This window comes from Chenopodium album, chromosome 12, assembly GCF_948465745.1.
Source record: "Chenopodium album chromosome 12, dcCheAlbu1.1, whole genome shotgun sequence".
Taxonomy (NCBI): Eukaryota; Viridiplantae; Streptophyta; class Magnoliopsida; order Caryophyllales; family Amaranthaceae; genus Chenopodium; species Chenopodium album.
Window position 1 is genome coordinate 53118251 of NC_137845.1, and position 23487 is coordinate 53141737.

Sequence of the window (23487 nt, forward strand, 5' to 3'; positions counted from 1 at the left end):
CGCCTCTTGTTGCAACTAAGATAGCTACATTAGACGCAACTTTTTGGTTGAGGTCGTGCCCAGCAAATGAACTTGCTAGAAAAAAAAATGAACATTTATTTCTGAACATTACATTATATAAAAATGAACGTTTATAATATAGGAGTAAAATAAAGAGACTATGAAACTGAAAAAAAAATTGTACATATAATATTATATAACTGAACATTTTAGTTGTTATAGTAAATGTTCATTTTATCAAAGAAATTTTATCAAGGAAATCAAAAATCAAGTAGAAAAAGAGAGAAAAAACGACTTAATAGGACAAAATATGAGGATCGAAGACGTAGATAGGGACAACATTGGAGTAGTTGGAAGCGGCGAAAACAATGTCGGGATGTCGTCGTCTCGTCAATTTGAAGGCCATGCTTGAACCAGACAACAGCAGTGCCGCCATTGTTGTTGGTTTGAGCTGTAAATTTGACTTGGTCTTCATTTTCAAGGAGAGAGAAAAGGTGTGATTGAAAGGGGGTATGGGAAGGAAAGTGGAGGGTAGAGAAAATAGAGTTGAGTCAGAAACACCATTTTTGGGGAAGAGAGAGAAACTAAAGTATTGATGAAGATTTTACCCATTCCACTAAAATCACATTTTTGTTTTTTTAGGACAAATGAGAGATTATTGCGGAGGAGAAAAATAAAAGGCCCATATTCCTTAAATAAATCAACAATATGTTTTTTAATAATGAACAAAATGCTTATGTTAATTAAACATCCTTTATTATAAAAACAAACATTTTATACACCTGAACAAATAAAAAAATTGTATTAATTTAAAAATAAAATAAACATTTATTTTTATAAGAATGAATATTATATGGCATGAAAATGAACATTTATTTTATAAAAATGAACATCATACTGCATGAAAATGAACATATGATTATTGAGGAATACAAAATTATTGTAAAATATGTTCAGTTAGAAAATGTTCATTTTCACTATAGTATACAACTGTCTCCACAAACCAGCTCAAGTCCTTCCGGCGCATCCTCACTCATGCGCACCCCGAGAAAACTTCCCATGAGGTCACCTATTCTAAGACTACTCTCATCATGAGCTCCCTAAAATAAAGATGCATTACAATAGAAAACATTACTATTTGGGAGAGTTTACTTGCTTTGTTGTTTAGCAACCACAGAAAATTACCGACAAAACTAATAATCATTAAAGGCATTAACGCAACCGAAATAGCAAACCTTAAGTACGATATCCGAAATCCTTCATCACAGAGAATTTCAGAGTTAATTTTTTCTTGAAAATCATCCGGAATTTCTCCTATTTGAAATTTTAAATGCGACAAACAATTTTGGCTTTTCGCTCTCCCATTTTAGATGAAAAGTGAGAATATAAAGATTAATTTTTTTTAAAAGAAACAATTTTCTAAATTTATTTTAGCAAACGCTATAGTATCGAGAATTTCTGAAGAAAATCTAACAATGTGTTTGTAATCACCTTTTGAATAATAAACAGAAAGATTAATTGCTTCTAAAACTTGAGGATTATTAAAAATACCATATTCTTTAGAAAAATTTACATATATAAACAACAAAACAACCTACCAAAATCAACACTCTTTTGAACGTTGAGTATAAGTAATCATACCAAGATCTTTTTTTAATTCATTTAAAGATTCGAAAATAAATTAAAAACTTTTACCGTTTCCAAATCTTCAAAAAAATATATATATGCACGGCTCCCAACACGTAATCTCTCAAAAATACTTGGTTAAATTCCTTAATACCCGCTCCGCAAACAAATTCTTGCACTAGCTTCCACGATTTCTCTAACGACGAATCTTGACGAAAAAATTTCTCAGTCCAAATTTGTTGAGTTTGGTTTGTAGATAGATGATCGGGTATTTTTGTAGAGTTTAATAAAGATGAATAAGAAAAAAGATGATAGAGAACGCTTTAGATATTGGTTTCACCGTAGTTATGAACTAGATAAGATGAAGTATAATGGAATAGAGGTTGTGCCTCGTTTTATTTTATCATAGAATGACAATCCCTAGGGTTTAGATCAATGTACACACTATTAGACTAACAATTGATACGAATCTATGCTTAGTTTGTAAAATGATTGAGTTTAATATACAACACCGCAAGATAAATGACATTTGGAAAGACTAATCTTGGAAATGAGATTAATTAATACGTGGAAATGGTTTAGTAAAAGCATTAGCAAATTGATTGTAACAAAAAATATGTTGTACTCTTATTACTTCAAGTTTGTTGAAACCCGATGTAGCACACTTGTAAGTATTTCATATTGGAGATAAATGAGAGATAGTATAAATTTATAAAGTAGAGTATATGTGTCAACGATGTGCAATATAATCTAATATATATATATATATAAAGGGGAGTTTTTCCCCGAATTTTTAGAGAGCCATGTAGGACTTAATTTTTTCAGAGCGTCACGTAGGATTATAAATTTAAGTTGTAGCCAATTAAATAAGACATTATTAATTTCTTTTGCAATTAAATTATTCAAATGCCACGTAAGCAAAATTAACGAATGAGATTTTAAAGTTTAAATTAATTAAATACAAATATTATCTTTTGAGATTAGGAATTTTATCTAATATTTTAAAACTAATATAATAACAATTTTAATTTAATCACATAAATATGCAAAAAAAAATACTAACAAACCATGCATCGCACGGGCTTCATCTAGTATATATATGTAGTTTAACGTAATTTGTTAATTTATGATTAATTTTAATATAATTTTTTTTATGTTGTTTGAATTTTTTTGAATGATGTGTAACCTATTTTAGATGTAAAGTGGGTATATAAAGATAAATTTTTTTTGGAAACAATTACTTTAAATTTTTTTTTATAACAAACACTATTGTATGGAAATTTTGGAAGAATATTTAACAATTTTTTTATAATCATCATTTTGAAGAATTAATCACAAGATTAATTGTTTCTAAAATTTGAGAGTTATTAAAAATGTTATATTCTTTTGAAAAATTTACATATATTATCATAAAAATATGCACCAAAATATACATTTTTTTAAACGTAAAGTATGAGTTATCAAACAAAGTTTTAAATTAATTTAGGTATTAAAAAATAAAAAAATTTACCGTTACCAAATCTTAAATAAAAAATAGACTGTATAATGCTACCGACACATAATCTCTCGAAAACATTTTGTTAAATTATTTAAGACTAACTCTGGAAATGAATTTCAAGATTTCTCCAAAGACGAATCTTCGCAAAATTAATCCGCGGTCCAAACTTGTTGAGTTTAGTTGTTTGTTGAAATGGAATCGAACATTTTTTTTAGAGTATTGGACTAAAAAGAAAGAAGAAAGCAACAAGCGAGGAAAAAAAAGATGATCGAAAAAACTTAAATTTGTTACAAAATATATTCAATGTGGATGTTCATTATCATTTGTAACTCCCTAGTATTATGCCACCCATTGTAACCTCCATATGTAATTACCTATATTGTAACCCCCACTTAAATGGAATTTTAATTTCCATGAAGGTTACATACTTACATTATGTATATATATACATATATATATATATATATATATATATATATATATATATATATATATATATATATATATATATATATATAGCATGGGCAAATCAAAGGAGATACAACACAATTACCATCTAGTCATCTACATCTCTTTCTCTAATATTCTCCCTTTCCCCTTATAACAGGTTATCAGCACCACGCTCTACCCAATTGCATTAGAAGGTCTTGATGTTTGATTAAGTGATACTACATACCTTTGAATCATAATACTACATTATCGTCAGTCCACACTATGTAAGTATCTTATAATGTTAATATTCTGAGTTGAATAGTTATGTTTGACTTGTGTGCACTAATAATTTATAAGTTATTCATCTTATATTCTTGATATTTTAATACTGCTTTTGGATTTTAGTATTAAACATTCACAATTTTATTCGTTTGCTAGCTTTTTGAAACATTAGTAGTTATGTTAATTAAGGAATTGTATGTGGGCTCCTTTTTACATGTCGACTTAACATTAACCCTTGTTACTTGCGTTTAGCCGAAATACTAATTTTGTGCTATATATATTTATGTGTGTTGCCTGTTTTATGATCAATTATTCATTGTAATTTGTCTATATTTTAAGGTTTTTTTACATTTGATTCATGAATATATTATTCTCATACATACTTTTGCCTAGATATATACTCTATCCAATATTGATTTCTGAAATTATAAGTTTTGCCATAATTGTGATAATCTGATATTTTGTACAACTTTTATATGTTTTTATTATTTCATGTTTTTTTTTTATTATCCTTATTTTATTTGTATACACTTTTATTATCAACCATTATGTTTTGATATGTATATGTTTGATATTTTATGAGATCTAATTTTGATATTAATTATATAGTGAAAATGTCAAACCTTGCCATACTTGAATTTGTGGCCCTTGATATCACTGGAAAGAACTATTTATCATGAGTGTTAGATACTGAAATACACCTAGATGCTAAAGGACTTGGTGAAACAATCTAAGAGGCTAATAAGGCAACACCTCAAGATAAGGCTAAAGCCATGATTTTCCTTCGCCTTCACCTCCATGAAGGGCTAAAAAATGAATATTTAACTATGAAAGACCTACAAATCCTTTAGAGTAATCTAAAGGAAAGGTATGACCACCAAAAAACAGTGATACTCCCTAGAGCTCGTTATGAATGGTTGAATTTGAGATTGCAAGATTTTAAATCTGTTAGTGAATATAACTCGGCTATGTTTAAAATAACTTCTCAATTGAAATTATGTGGAGAAAATATTACTGATGCAGAAATGCTTGAAAAGACATACTCCACTTTCCATGCTAATAATATTGTCCTGCAGACACAATATAGAGAAAAAGGTTTTCAAAAATATTCTGAATTAATATCTTGTCTTCTTGTGGCTAAGCAAAATAACGAGTTTTTAATGAAAAATCATGAATCACGTCCTACTGGCTCTAGTCCATTCCTTGAAGCGAATGTGACAACCTATAACGGAAAAGAAACTAAAAACAAAGACCATTCTAAGCAGTAGTGGTCGAGGTAGGGGTCGCGGTCGTGGCCAATGGTGCGGCCGGGGTCGCGGACGTGGATATGGTAGAGGTCGTGGAGGTCATTTCACAAACTCACATTCTCACTAGAAGTGGGAACGTAGGGATGATAAAGAGAAAAATGAGACCAATATATGTTACCGGTTGTGGAGGAAAAGGCCATTGGTCTCGGGTTTGTAGAACTACAGAGCATCTTGTTGAACTTTACCAAGAATCATTGAAGAAAGGAAAGAAAGTTGAGGCAAACCTTGTTCTTGAAGATGGTGAAGGTGATTTTGATTTTGGCAATGCAAATCAATTCGATGTTGCTGATTTCCATACTTCCCCGAAAGGGAATAATTTTGATTTTGGCAGTACAACTCATTTAGAAGTTGCTGATTTCTTCACTGTCCCAGAAGGGAATAATTAAAATTATATTGTTTTGTGTCAGTTTTAAGTATTAGACTTATGTTTTCTTATTCTAGTGATTTACTTAAGTTATTTTTTATGGTTGTAATAAGGACTTTTGCTTTATGAATTTATGAACTTTTTGGGTGTTTTTATTGATTTATTATTTTATCATCATTATTTGTTTTTTTTACACTTAATATTTTGACATATATTTTATTTCATGAAGAACATGGATATTACTCAAGTTCAATTTGCTATGAATGGTGAAGAATTATGTCTTGCTGACAGTGCAACTACTCATACAATACTTAAAAATAAAAAATATTCTCTCATTTGATGATGAAAAGGATTAATGTGAGTACCATATTGGGTATTACAAATATCATTGAGAGCCAACATAAAATTGCCTTGGGGAACCGAAATTAAAATAATTGATGCTTTATACTCCCCATTGTCTCAAAGAAATTTATTAAGTTTTAAGGATATTCGCAACAATGGTTATCATATTGAGACAATCAATGAAGAAAATAACAAATTCCTTCAAATCACAAATATAACTCAAGGCACAAAACATGTTTTGGAGAAACTCCCTACATTCTCCAGTGGTTTGTACTACACAAAAATTAATACTATTGAAACTCATGCTATATTAAACCAGAAGTTTACTAATAATTTTGTTGTTTGGCATGACCGGTTAGGCCATCCCAGTTCAATAATGATGCGAAGAATAATTACAAATTCACGTGGACATTCTTTGAAGAGCCAGCAGATTCTTCATAATAATTTTTCATGTGCTGCTTGCTCAGAAGGCAAGTCGATAATTCGCCCATCACCAGCTAAAATTAATTTTGAATCAGTTAGTTTTCTGGAATGCATACAAGGAGATGTTTGTGGGCCCATACACCCTCCATGTGGACCATTTAGATATTTTATGGTTTTAATTGATGCATCAACTAGATGGTCACATGTGTCCTTGTTATCAACTCATAACCTGGCGTTTGCGAGATTACTTGCCCAATTGATTAAGTTACAGGAACATTTTCCATATACTTCTATTAAGACTATTCAGCTTGATAATGTTGGTGAATTTACATCTCAAGCTTTCAATGATTATTGCATGTCCATTGGGATAAATGTTGAACATCCTGTAGCACATGTTTATACACAAAATGGTTTGGCAAAGTCATTAATTAAATGTCTTCAGTTAATTGCTAGACCATTGCTTATGAAATCCAATCTCCCAATTTCTGCTTGGGGACATGCTATATTACATGCAACAGCCCTAATTCGCATCAGGCTAACAAGTTATCACAAGTTCTCCCCATTACAATTGGTTTATGGTCAGGAACCAAATATTTTCCATCTAAGAATTTTTTGATGTGCGGTTTATGTTCCAATAGCTCCACCACAACGCTCTAAGATAGGTCCTCAAAGGAGGTTGGGAATATATGTTGGGTTTGAATCCCCGTCAATAATTAAATATCTTGAGTCTACAACAAGGGATTTATTTATGGCTCGTTTTGCGGATTGTCATTTTAACGAGTCACTTTTCCCAACATTAGAGGGAGAAAAAAGAGAGATGGAAAAAGAAATTAAATGGAATGAATTATCATTATCTTATCTTGATCCTCGAACTAAACAATGTGAACTGGAAGTTCAAAAGATAATTCATTTACAAAGTTTAGCAAATCAATTGCCAGACTCGTTTGTTGACCCAAAAAGAGTGACCAAGTCACATATTCCAGCTGTAAATGCTCCATTTAAAATAAATGTCCCGGAAGGACAAAATAAATTTGCTAATGAGTCTGAACCACGTTAGAAACGTGGAAGACCAATAGGTTCCAAAGATAAGAATCCTCGGAAAAGAAAAGGAGCATTGACTGATGATGGTCAAATTCAAGAAACTATTTCCGAAGGATCTCCAGAAGATAATTTAGACATGATACAAGAAGAAATTCAGATACCTGATAATGAAGAAATTTCAACAAATTATATCATGTCTTAAATTACATGGAACCGAAATCAAATCGACGTCGATGATGTTTTTGCATGCAATGTAGCATTAGATGTTATGGATAATAATGAGGATCATGAACCAAAATCCATTGAAGAATGTAGACAAAGAAATGATTGGCCAAAATGGAAAGAAGCAATTGAAGCAGAATTAAAATCTCTTGAAAAAAGAGAAGTATTCGGACCTATAGTCCATACACCTGAAGGTGTAAAGCCAGTGGGATATAAATGGGTCTTTGTGTGAAAGAGAAATGAAAAGGGTGAAGTTGTAAGATATAAGGCACAATTTGTTGCACAAGGATTCTCACAAAGACCTGGTATTGATTATGAGGAGACATACTCTCCTGTGATGGATGCAACTACTTTTAGATTTTTTATTAGTCTAGCAATAAGAGAAGGACTTGACTTACGTTTAATGGATGTAGTCACAGCTTATTTATATGGCCCATTGGATAATGACATTTACATGAAGCTCCCAGAAGGATTCAAGTTGCTAGAAGCAGCAAAATCTAGTTCTCGAGAACATTTCTGTATTAAATTAAACAAATCCCTTTATGGATTAAAACAATCTGGGCGTATGTGGTATAACCGACTAAGTGAGTATTTGTTAAAAGAAGGTTATAAGAATGATCCTATTAGCCCATGTATTTTTATAAAGAAATTTAGATCAGGATTTGTTATAATTGTAGTGTATGTTAATGATTTGAATATCATTGGAACTCCTGAAGAGATTTCAGTGACTGTCAATTATTTAAAGAAAGAGTTCGAAATGAAAGATCTTGGAAAGACAAAATTTTGCTTGGGGTTACAAATAAAGCACCTAGAGAATGGAATCCTTGTGCATCAATCAACATACATAGGAAAAGTTATTAAAAGATTTTCTATGGATACAGCACATCCATTGAGCAATCCTATGGTTGTAAGATCACTTGATGTAGAGAAAGATCCGTTTCGACCTCGGGAAAATGATGAAGAAATTCTTGGTCCTGAAGTACCATATCTTAGTGCAATTGGAGCGCTAATGTACCTTGCAAGTCATACACGACCCGACATATCTTTTTCGGTTGATTTATTAGCAAGGTTTAGTTCATGTCCAACCCGAAGGCATTGGAATGGAATTAAACATTTACTTCGTTATCTTCAAGGTACGAAGGATATGGGTTTATTTTCCCAAAGTTGTCCAAAGAACATTTGATTGGTTTTGCAGATGTAGTTTATTTATTTGATGCTCATAATGGTCAATCACAAATTGGATATGTGTTCACTTATGGTGGTACTGCCATTTCTTGGCGTTCCATGAAACAAACCATTACAGCTACTTCTTCTTACCATTCTGAGATTTTAGCAATTCACGAGGCTAGTCGTGAATGTGTATGGTTAAGGTCGGTAATTTAACATATAAAAGAAGTTTGTGGTTTATCATCTGGGCAAGAGGCACCGACAACTCTATATGAGGATAATGCAGCTTGTATTGCTCAACTTAAGGAAGGATGCATCAAAGGTGACAGAACAAAGCACATCTCACCCAAATTTTTCTTCACTCATGATCTTCAGAAGAATGGAGATATAAATGTATTGCAGATTCGTTCAAGTGAGAATTTAGCAGACTTATTCACTAAGGCTCTTCCGACCGCAACATTTAAAAAGTTAGTTTATCGTATTGGATTGCGTCGTCTCAAAGATCTTCAGTGATATAATAATGAGGGGGAGTAATTGCGCGCTGCACTCTTTTCCCTTATCCATGGTTTTTTTCCCATAGGGTTTTTCATTGAAAGGTTTTTAATGATGCAGCATATATGCGCATTAAATCTATTTTAGATAATGCCCATCCAAGGGGGAGTGTTACAAAATATATTCAATGTGGATGTTCATTATCATTTGTAACTCCCTAGTATTATGCCACCTATTGTAACCTCCATTTGTAATTACCTCTATTGTAACCCCCACTTAAATGGAATCTTAATTTCCATGAAGGCTACATACTTACATTATATATATATATATATATATATATATATATATATATATATATATATATATATATATATATATATATATATATAGCATGGGAAAATTAAAGGAGATACAACACAATTACCATCTTGTCATCTACATCTCTCTCTCTCTAATATTCTCCCTTTCCCCTTATTTTATAACAGAATTTGGTTTTTCTGTAGTCAACAACTAGATGAGGCCGTGAGGAGGAAGTATAATTGAATAAAGGCGATGTTTGAGTTTCTCATTTTATTTCAAAATAGAATGTCAATCCCTAGAGGGAGTACATTGTATACAATATAGTACAAAAAGCTAAAAAAAGCAAAAAAATAATGGTGGTGTAAAGCTAGTAAAATTTATGTGTAATTTGATGTTTATCATATTTTAATGGAAATTTTGTTAAGAAATACCCTAAAGATGGGCAATTTTGTGAACAACTATCCGTTTTTTTTTAATTGTGAGTAATTACCCCTAAAATGTCTGAATTTTGTCTAGCACTACCCATTAACAGATTTTGTCGCGTCTAATCAAGCCATTTGTAGGATCCACACATACGTTTTCCCACCTAATTCACTTTCTTCCATGTTTAATACATGACAAAATAAAGAGTAGTAATATTTTGTTTAATTTGAATGGTCGTATAAATCCCAAATAAAATAGACAAATTATTACACGACTATTTATGCCGTCTCTTAAATCTATTTTTAATTTTTAACGTTCTCATGTATGGTATGTAAATTTAACTAGCTTAGTCATGGTCACGGTGTGTAAATTTTACTTTGATTTGATAACCTTTTATATTAGGTCAATTGATCGACTAGACTTAGAATGAACATCATTTGGATATAATTTGGGAAATATGATAATTATATATATATTGTGAAAAGATATCTTAGAATATATTGTGATATATCTTAGGAATATTTGTCCTTGCACTCCAAGTATACATACTTGTAGACACCCAAATGTGTCTTCCCAAAACCAAACCCAGTGATGAATACCTTTCACGTCACTTGATTATCGAACGAGGCAAAATGTGAAAAGTCTAGTGATGCGGTTGTTTATATTAAAACATTTCTTTTTATATTTCTCTATTTATGAAAATAGCCATTCTAGTTAAGTTTGTTCCATGATAAGGGTCTAATAATAGTTTAGTTGGATCGGGCTCGAAAAGAGCTTTCCAACGATGTATTATAAGCCCAATTCCGATGAATAATGAGGAAGTTATGGCCTAAATACTAAATTGGGCCCGAAATGAATTTTATACGCGGTCCAATGATCTAGAGGAGGGCCTATTAATTATTATTCCTAAAGTTATTAGGATTGATTTTAATCTTCTAAAATATCTAGAAGGTTCTTTTAAATTCTAATAGTATTAGGATTGATAATTATATTTTAAAGAGTTTTGTTTGGAATAAAATAAGTGTTTTATGATAAACCCGATTTTAATTTGATAAACACGAAATTTGCTAATTAATCATATTAAGAAAAGGATTCTGTACAAAGCGCGTTTTATCTTTTAATTAGCGCCAGACGACAGAGTCTGTCGCCTGGCGCAAATGTCCGTCGCCTGGCAACAGATGCCAGTTTTATTCCGTATAGAGCTTGAAGTATTTTCTATCGTTTTCGGACTATTTTCTATAAATAGGGGTCGTATCTCCCCGTTTTCATTCATCAACAATCAACAATCATCTATTCTCTTCTCTCTCTAAAAGCTAGAAGTTTTCTCTCTCTATTCTTTTTCAAAACTTTTCCCTTTTACAAAATTCCACATTCTTAAGTTCTAGACACACCTACCCAAGTTCGAAGTTGCCTTCGCCCTAGACGTGAAAGGTTGATAATTTCTGAGGGTTTGGTCTCAAATCTTTATTTCAATTATTTGATTTAATTGATTTATTATTTTCCTTGAAGTTACTAACACGTGTATTTTGTTATTAGAAAGAGATACAAGGCATCCAAGTAAGTAATTTAATTGCTATGGAGTTAGCGATCTCATGGATCGTGAAGGGGTGTAACCTTCACCCTGTGAACGGTTTACAAGTTCCTAAAACTTGTTGGCGACTCTTTTGCTCTAGCTTCTTTCCCTTTAGACGCCACCATGCTTAAGTGTATGATCATAGTGGGGTTCAAGTTTGGGATGCTTGAAATATTCCCTACAATACTTAAAAAATATTGTATGTGGCCATTGTGATTAATGGGAATTATAGTGAATTATTGTTCAAACTAATTTAATATGGTATCAAAAGCCTGATTACGTTCCAATTTTTCTTTTTACTTCGATTGTACGTGATATTCATTACTCACGTATAATCTGTGTGATTGTAAGAGTTCACTTCATTCAATTTTTAAAATTTGTGAGTTTGTGCGAGTGATTTTTTATTTTTAGAGACATCAACTATATATGACTGGTGGGGATAGAGGCAAGCCGAAGGTGGACTTGACATTCCACCTTGGGTCGAGTGATGCTCCCCGGAATGTTATTACACTTATTCAACTTCGTGATGACAATTATGATGAATGGGCGAGAAATGTACAAACCTCATTGAAGGCTAAGATGAAATATGGCTTTATTGTTGACTCTGACAATAAGCCGGCTGGCCCTAAGAAATTGGAGGATTTGGTGGCGGTTCACTCAATGTTGGTGTCTTGGTTGTCGAACACTTTGAACTCGAGAATTCGCTCCACGATTGGAGACTATGATGATGTGAAATTGCTGTGGGACAACCTTCGAAATTGCTTTTGTGTTGTAAGCGGGACTCAGGTTTGTCAATTGAAGACTGCCTTGGCTGAGTGTAAGCAAGGCAAATTTGAACCAATTTCAATGCATTTTGGCAGCTTGTCAAGGATTTGGGATGAGCTTACTACATATGTTTCGGTCTTGCTTGAATGCAAGTGTGGAAAGTTCTTGTGCAATATTGTGCAACAGGTTGAGAAGTTGAGGGAGGACGACTATGTTCATCACTTTCTTATTGGCATGCATGGAATCTTCATATGCTGCTCTTAGGGCACAACTTATGTTTGCCCAAGGTCCTTTGCCGACTGTTGACAAAGCCTATCAACAGGCCATACAAGCAAAGCGCTTGCGTGGATCTACTCCCACCGAGGATCGTAACAATGCAGTGGCCTTTAAGTTACAGGGCATTAAACCTCGGGCTGGTAACAATGAAAAATTTTGTAATCACTGTAACAGGGAAGTACATGATGAATCTAGATACTTTGGTATTCATGAATTCCCCAAGTGGTGGGGGGATCGGCCTCGAGGGGGTCGCGAACCAGGCTGTGGTGGTGCGTCGGCTAGTCGGGGTGCAGGTCGCATAGGTGGAAGAGATAGAAGGGAGTTGCTCCTCCTGCTCGCGATCGAGATAACAAGACAGGAGGGCGGCTTTCTTCTCAGGCCTCGCAAGAGGCCGCTACTACTTCATCAGACTAGGCAGCTCTTACAGAGGTCACATATGCTCAAATACAACAACTTCTTGATCATTTTCTATTAAGCTCATGCTTCACGGTAAGCATGAGTTGGGTTGGATTTTGATACTAGTGCCTCAAATCATGTGACTTGTGATTTTTTTCTTTTGACGAATGTGAGCCATTATCCGATGGGATTGCCGGATGAAAATTATACCAATGCTTCCAAAATTGGTCCGATGATTTTGCAAGGGGGCTTGACTATTAATAATATTCTTTATGTGCCTCAATTAAATTGCAATTTGATTTCGGCGACTTAATTAAGTGATGAATTAAATTGCAATTTGATTTCGGCGACACGATTAAGTGATGAATCAAATTATGTTATGCAATTTACTAACAAACTTTGTGTTATATTGGATCTAGTGACGAGGAAGGTGATTGCAGTGGGTGAACGAGTAGATGGACTTTAAAGAAATATAAATAAATAAATAAACCTAAAACTAACCTAGCCACCCCACCACCACCACGACACACTTTTTCCACTCCAATCGTGCATCCACAGCCCCTGCTCCACCTCCGGCACACCCCTTCCCCAGCCTGCGACCATCAGAACCCACCCCCCCACCTTTTCCCCCAAGCATAAACCGTCCGCCACTCATTTCCCCATCGAAAATAACCACCCTTCTCTAAAAACGACCACTAAAATTCGCCACTAACGATCAATATCTACCGGTTTTGGGGCTGAGTGGTCGATTTCGATCCTAAATCGACCGATTTCGGCCATTAGTGGCTGATTTCGTCTCCGTTTTACGGAGAGGATAGCCGTCTTGGGTGGGGGAATTGATTGGTGAGCGGTTTGGCGGTAGGGGAATGGGTCAATTCCGGTGGTTAGGGCTAGGGAGGAGGTGCGCCGGAGGTAGCGGTTGCGCATTTTGGGTGAGGAAGGGGTGGTTGAGTTAGTTTTAGGGTTTTTTGTTTATTTTTTTTCTAACTTTCATGGCAGCGTAGACTCCACCCAACAAGTTCCTGGACGAAAGATGGTAAAATTCAATTTCTTAAAATTTTTGTGCGGTGTTGTTATGATAATTTTTTTTATAAGAATTAAAATTATTTTTATAGTGTTAAAAACCATTTTCGTGTTATTTAGTGTTGTTAAATTTTAAAATTTCCTTAATAATATCTACTTTTATAAAATGTACTTATTATAAAATCAATTTAACCCATTGCAAATTAAAAAAGCTATCTTTGAAGGGATTAAGGTTAGTATAAGAAGGGCAAATGAGTGTGTATCCCACATATCAGCCCTAAAATACACGCAAAATTGAATATAAGATAGGTGTTCCATTAATGTTTCGTTACTATAATTTTAATGAATTAGACCCCTCATCCTCATCACCATCAACCACAATCACTTCATCATTATGTAACCAACCTCCAATTATGAATTACGCAACACATTTCGATCATCTCCTTTCTTTCATTCAACTTAATTATTATACCCTAAAAAGGGCAAATAAACTCTCATTTATCACCCTTTTTCTATACTTGTATTTTTCTTTTTTGGGTTTTTTAAGTGCCATCCTGTTACAAGTTAGTTACACAAAATTAAATAAAATAAAACAAAAAGCTCCTCCTTTTTCCAAGCTGGCATATTATCACCAAAAAAAAAAAAAAAAAAAAAAATCACTCACTTCATATAAACACAACAAATCCACTCTGTTTTTTCTTCTTCAATTCTCTCTCACCTCTTTTTGCATTTCCTTTCCTTCCACTTCACCCAAAAAAAAAATACCAAGAATCTCAAATTTCTCAAATTTCAATAAACTTACCTCAATTTCAATTCAATCAAATTGATCAAAACATGTCAAATTCAGTGGGTTTAGAATTAGAAAGAAAGGCTTCGCCGGGAAATGACATGGAGAGGGGATCACCCGTGGCGGCGACGGCATCGGGCGAAACAGAGCACGGTATTGGATCAATCCTCCGGCGATGGAAAAGAGAGGATTTAATTAGAAAAGGGTCATTAACTTTAAGAGCTTTGTCTTTGGTTTTTTCTTTACTTTCCTTTATTATTATGGCTAGTAACAATCATGGGGGTGGACAAGACTTTGGCAATTACGAAGAATTCAGGTATTAGTTTCGGAATTTAGGATAAAATCACGCGTGGATTGGTGTATCGTTGATGTCTTTTATTTGTTGAATTGGATAATTGGAGTATTAAATTGGGATTTATTTTATTTGTTTTTGGTGATTGAAAATGTAGGTATTTGTTGGCAATTGCAATATTATCGACACTATACACAGGATTACAATGCTTTAGACATGTAAATGAATTATCTAGAGGGAAGCAATTTGTTGATCCCAAAACTGCAGCTATGATTGATTTTGTTGGAGATCAGGTGGGTTCTTTTTTTTTTTTTTTTTTTTTTTTTTTTTGGAATTATTATTTATTTATTCATGTATTTTTGACATTTTTCTAGAAACTTTCTGAATCTTCCATTTTTCATTGTACTTTTAAAGTGTTCTGTTTCTTGGATGAGTGTAGAAAGGATATTTCTAGAAAATACTTTATCTCATTGTTTTCTGTTTATTCTTTGTTGTCTTTATTCCATAGTATATTGAGTAACACTAGGTGGTCAAGGGTATATTTGTCTAATAAAACGGGTGACAAATGGAATACGAGGGGGGTGTCAATTACTCATATAGTCGTATTCACTAGCTTTAGGTACACTATGGTGTATAATAGAATTACACTTAAGTAACTTAAGAGTGCTTCCCTTATATTTGATGTCATGGGTTACATTGATTTAAGCACCATGTCACCATTTTTTTGATGAAATCGAGCACCATGATTAAGCAAATTTAATAATGTTCATTTTGTTCAAAGTTGCAATTGTTTAAAATGTATGTGGCACTATGACAGCAATAGTTCATATAACTCCAATCATTTATTCTTTCAATTTGCAATTTTCCCTATTTTTGATTAGATTAATCAACTTATTTGCTGATATGGAAGAGGAGATAGGTTTGCTTTCATACTTCTATAATGCTATGTTGAACTAAACTTATATAATAGTCGCGAATATATATATATATATATATATATATATATATATATATATATGAAAGCATGTGTGATGCAAGCATCGATTATATTGGTAGCTTTAAAAGTGGTAGACCGAGTCTTCTTTTGTTTGATTTCTTAATTTTGCAAACATGTTGAACTTTTGTTATGGGTTAAGGCCCTTTGGTGGATTAGAGTTGAAATTTTCTAAGCAGTCCATGCCTGTCTGTGTTAGTGTGACATGATAATCATCTGTTGCTTAATAGGTACAATATACTATTAAATCTTTTACTTGGTATTCTAACTTTCAGAGCATGTAATGCTTTAAGTAGTGGTTGTGATTAGTGACCCAATTTGACCTGCCAGTCGTCGTTCATGCACTTTTATTGGTCAAGTCTACTTAGATTAGTTAATTAGGCTTTTTGTTGAAGTATTGCTTAATAATTTAATCTAGAAAAAGTCCATATAGATTTTTATCAACAGGGAAATGTGTGGCCTCTTGATTCTGTGGTACTAAACTGAAATCTGAAGCAAATGTTTATTTGCAGATATTGGCATACTTGTTACTGTCATCAGCTTCTTCGGCCATACCTATGACAAACAGAATGCGGGAAGGAGGTGATAACATTTTCACAGACTCATGCGCAGCAGCCATAAGCATGTCTCTCCTTGCTTTCATTTCATTGGCATGTTCATCCGTCATTGCTGGCTATAAGCTCTCTACTCAGTCATTTATATGAAAATTTCCTCTTATAAATATATTTATAATCTAAACATTCTTGAACTTGATTCTTTCACACAGTATAGTCTTTATATATTGTTTATATACCTGATTAGAGTTGGCCTTAGGCTATCTGATTGGAACCCTGCAAACTTATTATATGTAATTCTTCGTTTTCTTTTTTTTCTTTTTCTTCTTCTTTTTCTTAAATGTATATTTTTATGAATATTTGAGTATAGAAATTCACACCTACTCTTTTCTGTGCTAACGGCTGTTATTGTGTTTAAAGTCGATATAGAAAACAACATTTCGCTTTGTTGTTCTGGATACTGTTTGCCTCAATTCTCATTGTTTTGTTAGATTGGAAGTAACCAAATATTATGTTTCTTTAGTTTCCAAGGATCAGAAGACCAAGGTTATTTTTAATATAATGATGAGACATATGACATTATCGCTCTATTTCCCCCCTTAGCTTTTTTTCCTCTCTTGACTGAAATTCATCCTGTTCTGAAAATTAGAGTAAAGACTTTTCCTGCTGTTGATTCAGAAGTGTAAATGCTGAAGCTTTGATATTCAACTTGGTGGAAATATTACATGTCTAAATATTTTGATGGCCTGGGAAGCTTTAAAGCTTAGGGGCCTTTCAACAAATAAACAAATTACCTAACTATGATTATTCTGTGGAAGCTAAGACTTATATAGAGTCTGAAAGGCTTGTAGTATAATTTTTTTACAACAAAGAAATACATGATTCTAATCCTAATTGTTAAACCCTATATATCATTTGGAAGTTCATTCCTCTTTCAACGAAGAAAAGATTCCAAAAACATGTTATCGATTGGCTCTTCCTTGGCTTCTGAATTATTTCCAAACCCTGAGAACCCAAAGCTGCCAGTGTTTTGCAGCATCTGCAAAGAGAAAGGTGTCTGGTGAGCTTCTGGTCTTGAGGCACTTGATATGTTGTTGTTAAGAGGCCTTAGGCCGATTATCTGGTTAGGTTGGCTGGCTATGGCTGATGGCCTGACAGGCATTGGGGCATTGTTATAGCTGGCACTACCACGAGCTGCTGGAACATCGTGGTTGTGCTTTCCCTCGTAAGTTGTGATTACAGCCCTTGTGTCATGGGATGCCCTCTCTATGTGCTTTCTTACAGGGCAACCTGTGCTGGTGCATTTGTAATAGCTCCTGTAAAATTAGTCAGATTCAAACATTAGAACTGTCTATATACGCATAATCAGATCGAACTTTGCTAAGAGGAAAACTTGTTCATGAATTGATCAACTCAAAACTATGTGCTCACCTAGGATTGGGGTTGCCTTTCACTACTTTCTGCCCGTATTTTCTCCATCTATAACCATCGTCGAGAATATCAATCTCACTGGTTGTTTGAACAATTACTCTTGGCTCTTTAACTGTTCTGTTACCATACCCTGACATCACCTCCCCTTCATTCTCTCCTTTCCTGTAATAAAAAGTATCAGAAAGTGATCAGAACAAATTACACACTTTAATACTACAGACAGACGAAAACAGGAACTAGAAATGAAAAGTCTCATACCATCTTTTGGATTCAGGTTCATGATCATCATCTCTAGCTGATTTACTCATTGCAGAGGTCTGATCAAACTCATCGTCTTCATCCACAGACACCGAGGATGTCTCAGGTGTAAATGACGAATAATTATCAGTCTGTGCCTGAATAATTGCTGCATTAGAACCCTCAGAACCGTCAAACCCACTGTTATTGTTATTCTGCACAGATGATCTTCTACCAGGCTGAGGCTTAGGATGGTTGTGACTCCCCTTGTAAACAATTTCAGTCACATAACCTTCAGGAGATCGTTCGACTTTCTTCTTTGTAGGACAAGTCGGGTGTGAACATTTGTAATAACTCCGAGGATTTTCGCTTCCCTTCACTTGCTTCTGTCCATATTTCCTCCAACAATATCCATCCTCAGCTCTTTTCTGAGCTCTATTCATCTGAACTGGTGTAGCATTGTAACCCCTCTGAATATTAGTACCATCTGATTGTGTTGTGTTCATAATTTGATTTTTATTAATATTAGTATTAAACTCGGGTTTCGAGTTAATCTGATCTTTGTTAATCATCTCATTTTGCTTCTTGGGTTCATCCAAATTCCACCCTTCCTGCACATGTTTAATGTCAGACAAAAATGTCAGAACTTCATTAAATTTTAGATATTATTAGGTGAGAACATAAATAGAAAATAATAATTAAAGTAATTATCTTTCTATAATTTCATTTTATTTATATATATAAATAAATAGGCTTCTAGAAGTAGTGGCGGCTATATATCAAAATTAAATTAAATATATATAAATTTCTTGTCATTTTATGCATTGACTTAGCTTTGCAATCCTATGCAAAGTCTTTTTGGTGGGCATTAAATTACATAATGTACGGTTCTCAATTAATTAAATATCAATTCAACCAACTCATGCAGTGGATTTTTTCTAGGATTGAAATAATTGCGCATACTTATATTATTTATTATTAATAACAATATTAATTTGTATATTTATTAATATTTTTTATGGTTTTGGATGAGATTTACTCATGAACACAACTAATTAATCATCAAACAATAAGGGAAAAAAAAAAGAAAAAAGAAAAAAAAAAGGACTTACAATTGAATTGTTTGAAGCATGGAAAGTGAAATTATTGTTACTTCTTCCTTCATCTTTATTAGCACCAAGTTGAGTCCAATTGAAACTCTCACCACCAAAGGCTCCTACAGTTGGAGATGGGAAACTCTGCACATATAAAATAACACACCTAAGTTAATAACCATAATATAAATAATCCCGATTGCCTTAGGCAGGATCGGGGAGTTGTATGAGGTTCAGATGTACGCAACCTTATAGATAACAGTGCGAGTGCAGGATAATATTTATCATTGAATATAAAGTCAAAGAAAAGAGAAGAGATGAGATGAGATACTTACATTAATCAGAGGCGAATCTAAGAAGATGGATGGGCTGAAAGCATTAGGAGTGTTCAAAAACGAGGAAGACGAAGCAAGAGGAGTAGGGTCGGCGACAGTAAGAGAAGAAGGAGCCATAGACTTGAACTTAGGAACTTCAATCAACTGATCAAATCCTGACCAATTACTACTACTACTATTACTATTATGATCATTATTAGTGATATTAGTATTCTTCTCCTTGGAAATAATGTTGTAATCACTCTCCAACACATGATCATCATTCGTCGTGTTGGCGAAGAAATCGGTGAAGGAGGAGGAGGAGTTCATGAGGTTAGTAAAGGAGAAGCTACTATTGTTGAAGGACAAAGAGGGTTCTAAGCTTGCTACCGAGGAAGACATTTGTAGAAAGCGCGATGAAATGAAGCTTTGAGTGTAATGGAAATGAAAGTTTGAAGAGGAGGATATATGGAGTAAATAAAGAGGGGATTGTTTGGAAAATTTTGTGAAGTGGGATTGTGGTGAAGATGGCTTGAAAATGAAGGTCTTTGAGGAGGTCTTTCTAAGAAGGTGAGGGAAGGAAAAGTTTGACCGTGGAAAAGGGTATTTTGGGAATTTTGAGGAGGAAAAAAAAATTATTATAATGAGAAGGGAAAAGAAAATATTTTTAGGGGAGAGTCAAAGCTTGTGTTCTTGACTTGACTTGGCCAACATTTTCTAAAAAGTGGGTCCCATTTGTGGGGGTATAAGTTTGGAAATCAAAGAAGAGAAGAGGAGAATGCCATTAGAGCGCCGGCACTTTGGAATGATATCTAGATTATGCCATGTGGCATGCAATGGCACGTCACTTGTAAAAGGGTGTTTCTTCATTTTTAGTGCAAAAAAATATTGTAAGAGCAATAGAAATGACAAGCAATAAAGATTGTTGCTTTGCTTTGTTTTGGCATGTCGAATCATAGATGAAGATTATCTAGTCAGCAAATTTTAATTAATTAAGATTATTTGTACTAAGCGAATAGGTAGATTGTTATATTAGTGCGTCGAAAATTATATGCGAGTACAGCAATATAATAATAGCTAACGGTCGTATTATATGTCAAGATAGGTTGGATGGAGATGGAGATGGAGACAAATGAACTTATCTAGGGGATAACTGAGCAAGATCAATTAGACCAGTCATTTCATAAGGTGATTCATTGGGCATCATTTTTACATTTCTTTCCAAAGTGTTTGGCCCATGATCTAGCCATTAGGTTCGATCCACAGAACTATTTTCAAGTTCAAAATAATTAAAGGTACGCTAAGGGGTCATTTGGTTCAATAAATTTGAATGGAATGAATTGGAAACTCATACTATGGTGATATGGATTGAGAACCCCGTACTTCGTCAAATTTGTAGGTGTGAATGTGTGATATTGGAATGGATTTATATCTAGTTAGGGTTTGTATCCAGGGTGGAATGGATTAAGAATATTAGGGGTGGAGGTGGGTATGAAATAATAGGGGATGGAATGGAGATAGATACCATAACTATGAAGATCCATAGCAAAAAATACTCAACCAAAACATCGGAATGGATTCTACTCCATACCAAAAGACCTAACCAAACACCCTTAAGTTAAACTTAGATAAATTATAAACTATATTTTTTTATTTTTTTAAGGTAAGATGCCTATTGAACTGACACACCTCTCACAGGTTTAGCTCTAGCTCCGCAGGTCGACACTTGAGAGTAGAGGGAGGAGGTAAGGGAATTCCCCTACTCCCAAGCATTTTGTAGTTGATGGGGCTCGAACTTATGACCTCAAAGTTACAAGGTGAGTTCCCCACCAACTCCACCAAGCTTCGCTTGGTAAGAAAAAAATTTATATGCCTTTCACATACTTCATATGTTGTATATGTACATACAAAGTATATATGATTCTATATTGGTATATTCGTGTAAATTTACACAAATTGTCTTCTCATGTTATGTGATTAATTAAAATTAAATTAATTATTTATAATAAGATTTTTAAAGTTTTAATTGAGATCAATTGACCCTATAAATGAGACATTGCTCCACCCTTGCCGATCCAAATTGGGACAATTAAATGTATGGCTTTTAATCAAGCCGTTTTTTAGTCTCAATTTAGCTTGTTTAACTATATCACGTGGTTTTAGGATAAGGTTTAATATTATTTTTTAGTTATCAAATAATATTATAATTTAAGGCATACTACACATGTCATGGAAGATAGTATGATATATTTAAATGAAAATAGTATATAATACTTCCTCTATTTTTTTTTTTTTTAATTAATCTAACATTTTTGACTTGTATTCTAGCAAATATATAAATTTGACCTTTTTTTTTTTTTTTTTTTGGAAGCAGATCTTTTAGTATTTTTATTTATCTATTACTTAAGATTATATATTTTTTTAATAAAAAAGTTCATATAGTAGAAATATACTTTTGAGATATCTACAACGTTTTTATGTAGAAAATGGTTATCAAAGTCGTTGTTGTATATTATATTGCATAAGTCCATAATGCAATAATAATTGAAGAAGGAAGGATGAGAAAATGGGGTTTTTGTATTTTGAATTGTTATTGAGTATTTTATTATTGTAATTGTTATTAGAGAGTCAAATTTTGACTATATATTCTCACCAATAATATATAAGAAAATATTATGATGCAATTTCTCAATAGAATTTGTTTGCATTAGTAATAGAAAGACGATATCAAAAACAATAACAAAAGAGAGAAATATTATCTCAATTTCTTATTATGTACAACAAAGGGATATAATTTATGAGAAATTCAATATTTCTTTCTTGCAAACAATAAGAAACAAAGGTAGTAAATTGGATTACTATGATTGTCAATTTTAGAAATGAACAAACTAGATTGCAATGGAGAGACTGAGAGAGTATGGAAATTAACTAATCTATGGTGTTGAATATAAGACAAACACTTGTGCCATGTAGGTTTTGAATATTAGTCTGAAAATTCATTTGGATACATCAATTTAGGGCATGTTTACATTTACTTAATTTCAGTTCAGTTCATTTCAGCTCCAATCAGTTCAGTTCAGTTCAGCTCCAATCAGTTCAGTTCACTTCAGTTCAGCTCCAATCAGTTCAGTTTAGTTCAGCTCCTAATTCCCTCTCTCATAAAATATTCATTTCATCTCAGTTCAGTTTAGTTCAGCTCCAATCAGTTCAGTTCAGTTCAGTTCATTTCAGCTCTAATCAGTTCAATCAGTTCAGTTCAGTTCAGCTCAATTCAGTAAATGTAAACAGACCCTTAATTGTATTATTGATTGAAATGTCCATGTATTTTATAATGAAAATTTGTACCATTAACATACTTAATTACATGTTGATGAGACTATAAAAATATACTTTAGTTGTAGAAAACATAAGTTATTCCTTATTTGTCAATAAATAAAAGTCTAATCTTTATCAAAATTCTAATCCTTAAAAAAATAAAAAATAAAAAATCATTTCTCATTTAAGTAAGGTTTTTCACAGACTAAATAAGGCCCTGTTCACTTCACCTTAAAAAATTAATATTAAGTAAAAATAATTTCAATTTAGTAAAAATAAGTTCGGTTCAGTAAAAATAATTTCAGTTCAGTAAAAATAAGTTCAGATTAGTAAAATTCAGTAACTATAAAGATGAATATAATAGAAAATCAGTAAAAATAATTTCAATTCAGTAAAAATTAATTTCAGTTATATCAATAAAAATTATTTAAGTTGAACAAAAATAATTTCAATTCAGTAAAAATAATTTCACTTCAACAAAAATAAGATGAAGTGAACGGGGCTTTTTTATTCT

At 33.0% G+C, this 23487-nt stretch overlaps 3 protein-coding genes across 3 annotated transcripts; 2 read left to right on the forward strand and 1 right to left on the reverse strand.

Moving 5' to 3' along the window:
- Positions 1-11921: 11921 nt before the first annotated feature.
- LOC145571352 (uncharacterized) lies at positions 11922-12524 on the forward strand. The gene has a single exon (XM_081630401.1). The coding sequence runs from the start codon at positions 11922-11924 to the stop codon at positions 12522-12524; it is 603 nt and encodes a 200-aa protein (XP_081486527.1).
- A 2090-nt stretch (positions 12525-14614) lies between these two features.
- Positions 14615-16995, forward strand: LOC145570619 (CASP-like protein 4B1). Its single transcript, XM_081629750.1, has 3 exons — positions 14615-15058; positions 15192-15327; positions 16541-16995. The coding sequence occupies exons 1-3, from the start codon at positions 14790-14792 to the stop codon at positions 16730-16732; spliced, it is 597 nt and encodes a 198-aa protein (XP_081485876.1). The 5' UTR covers positions 14615-14789; the 3' UTR covers positions 16733-16995.
- A 256-nt stretch (positions 16996-17251) lies between these two features.
- Positions 17252-20260, reverse strand: LOC145570618 (putative WRKY transcription factor 26). The gene is made up of 5 exons (XM_081629749.1): positions 19680-20260; positions 19363-19488; positions 18272-18861; positions 18014-18175; positions 17252-17898 (listed from the first exon to the last, which is right to left on the reverse strand). The coding sequence occupies exons 1-5, from the start codon at positions 20058-20060 to the stop codon at positions 17517-17519; spliced, it is 1641 nt and encodes a 546-aa protein (XP_081485875.1). The 5' UTR covers positions 20061-20260; the 3' UTR covers positions 17252-17516.
- Between the last annotated feature and the right edge of the window lie 3227 nt (positions 20261-23487).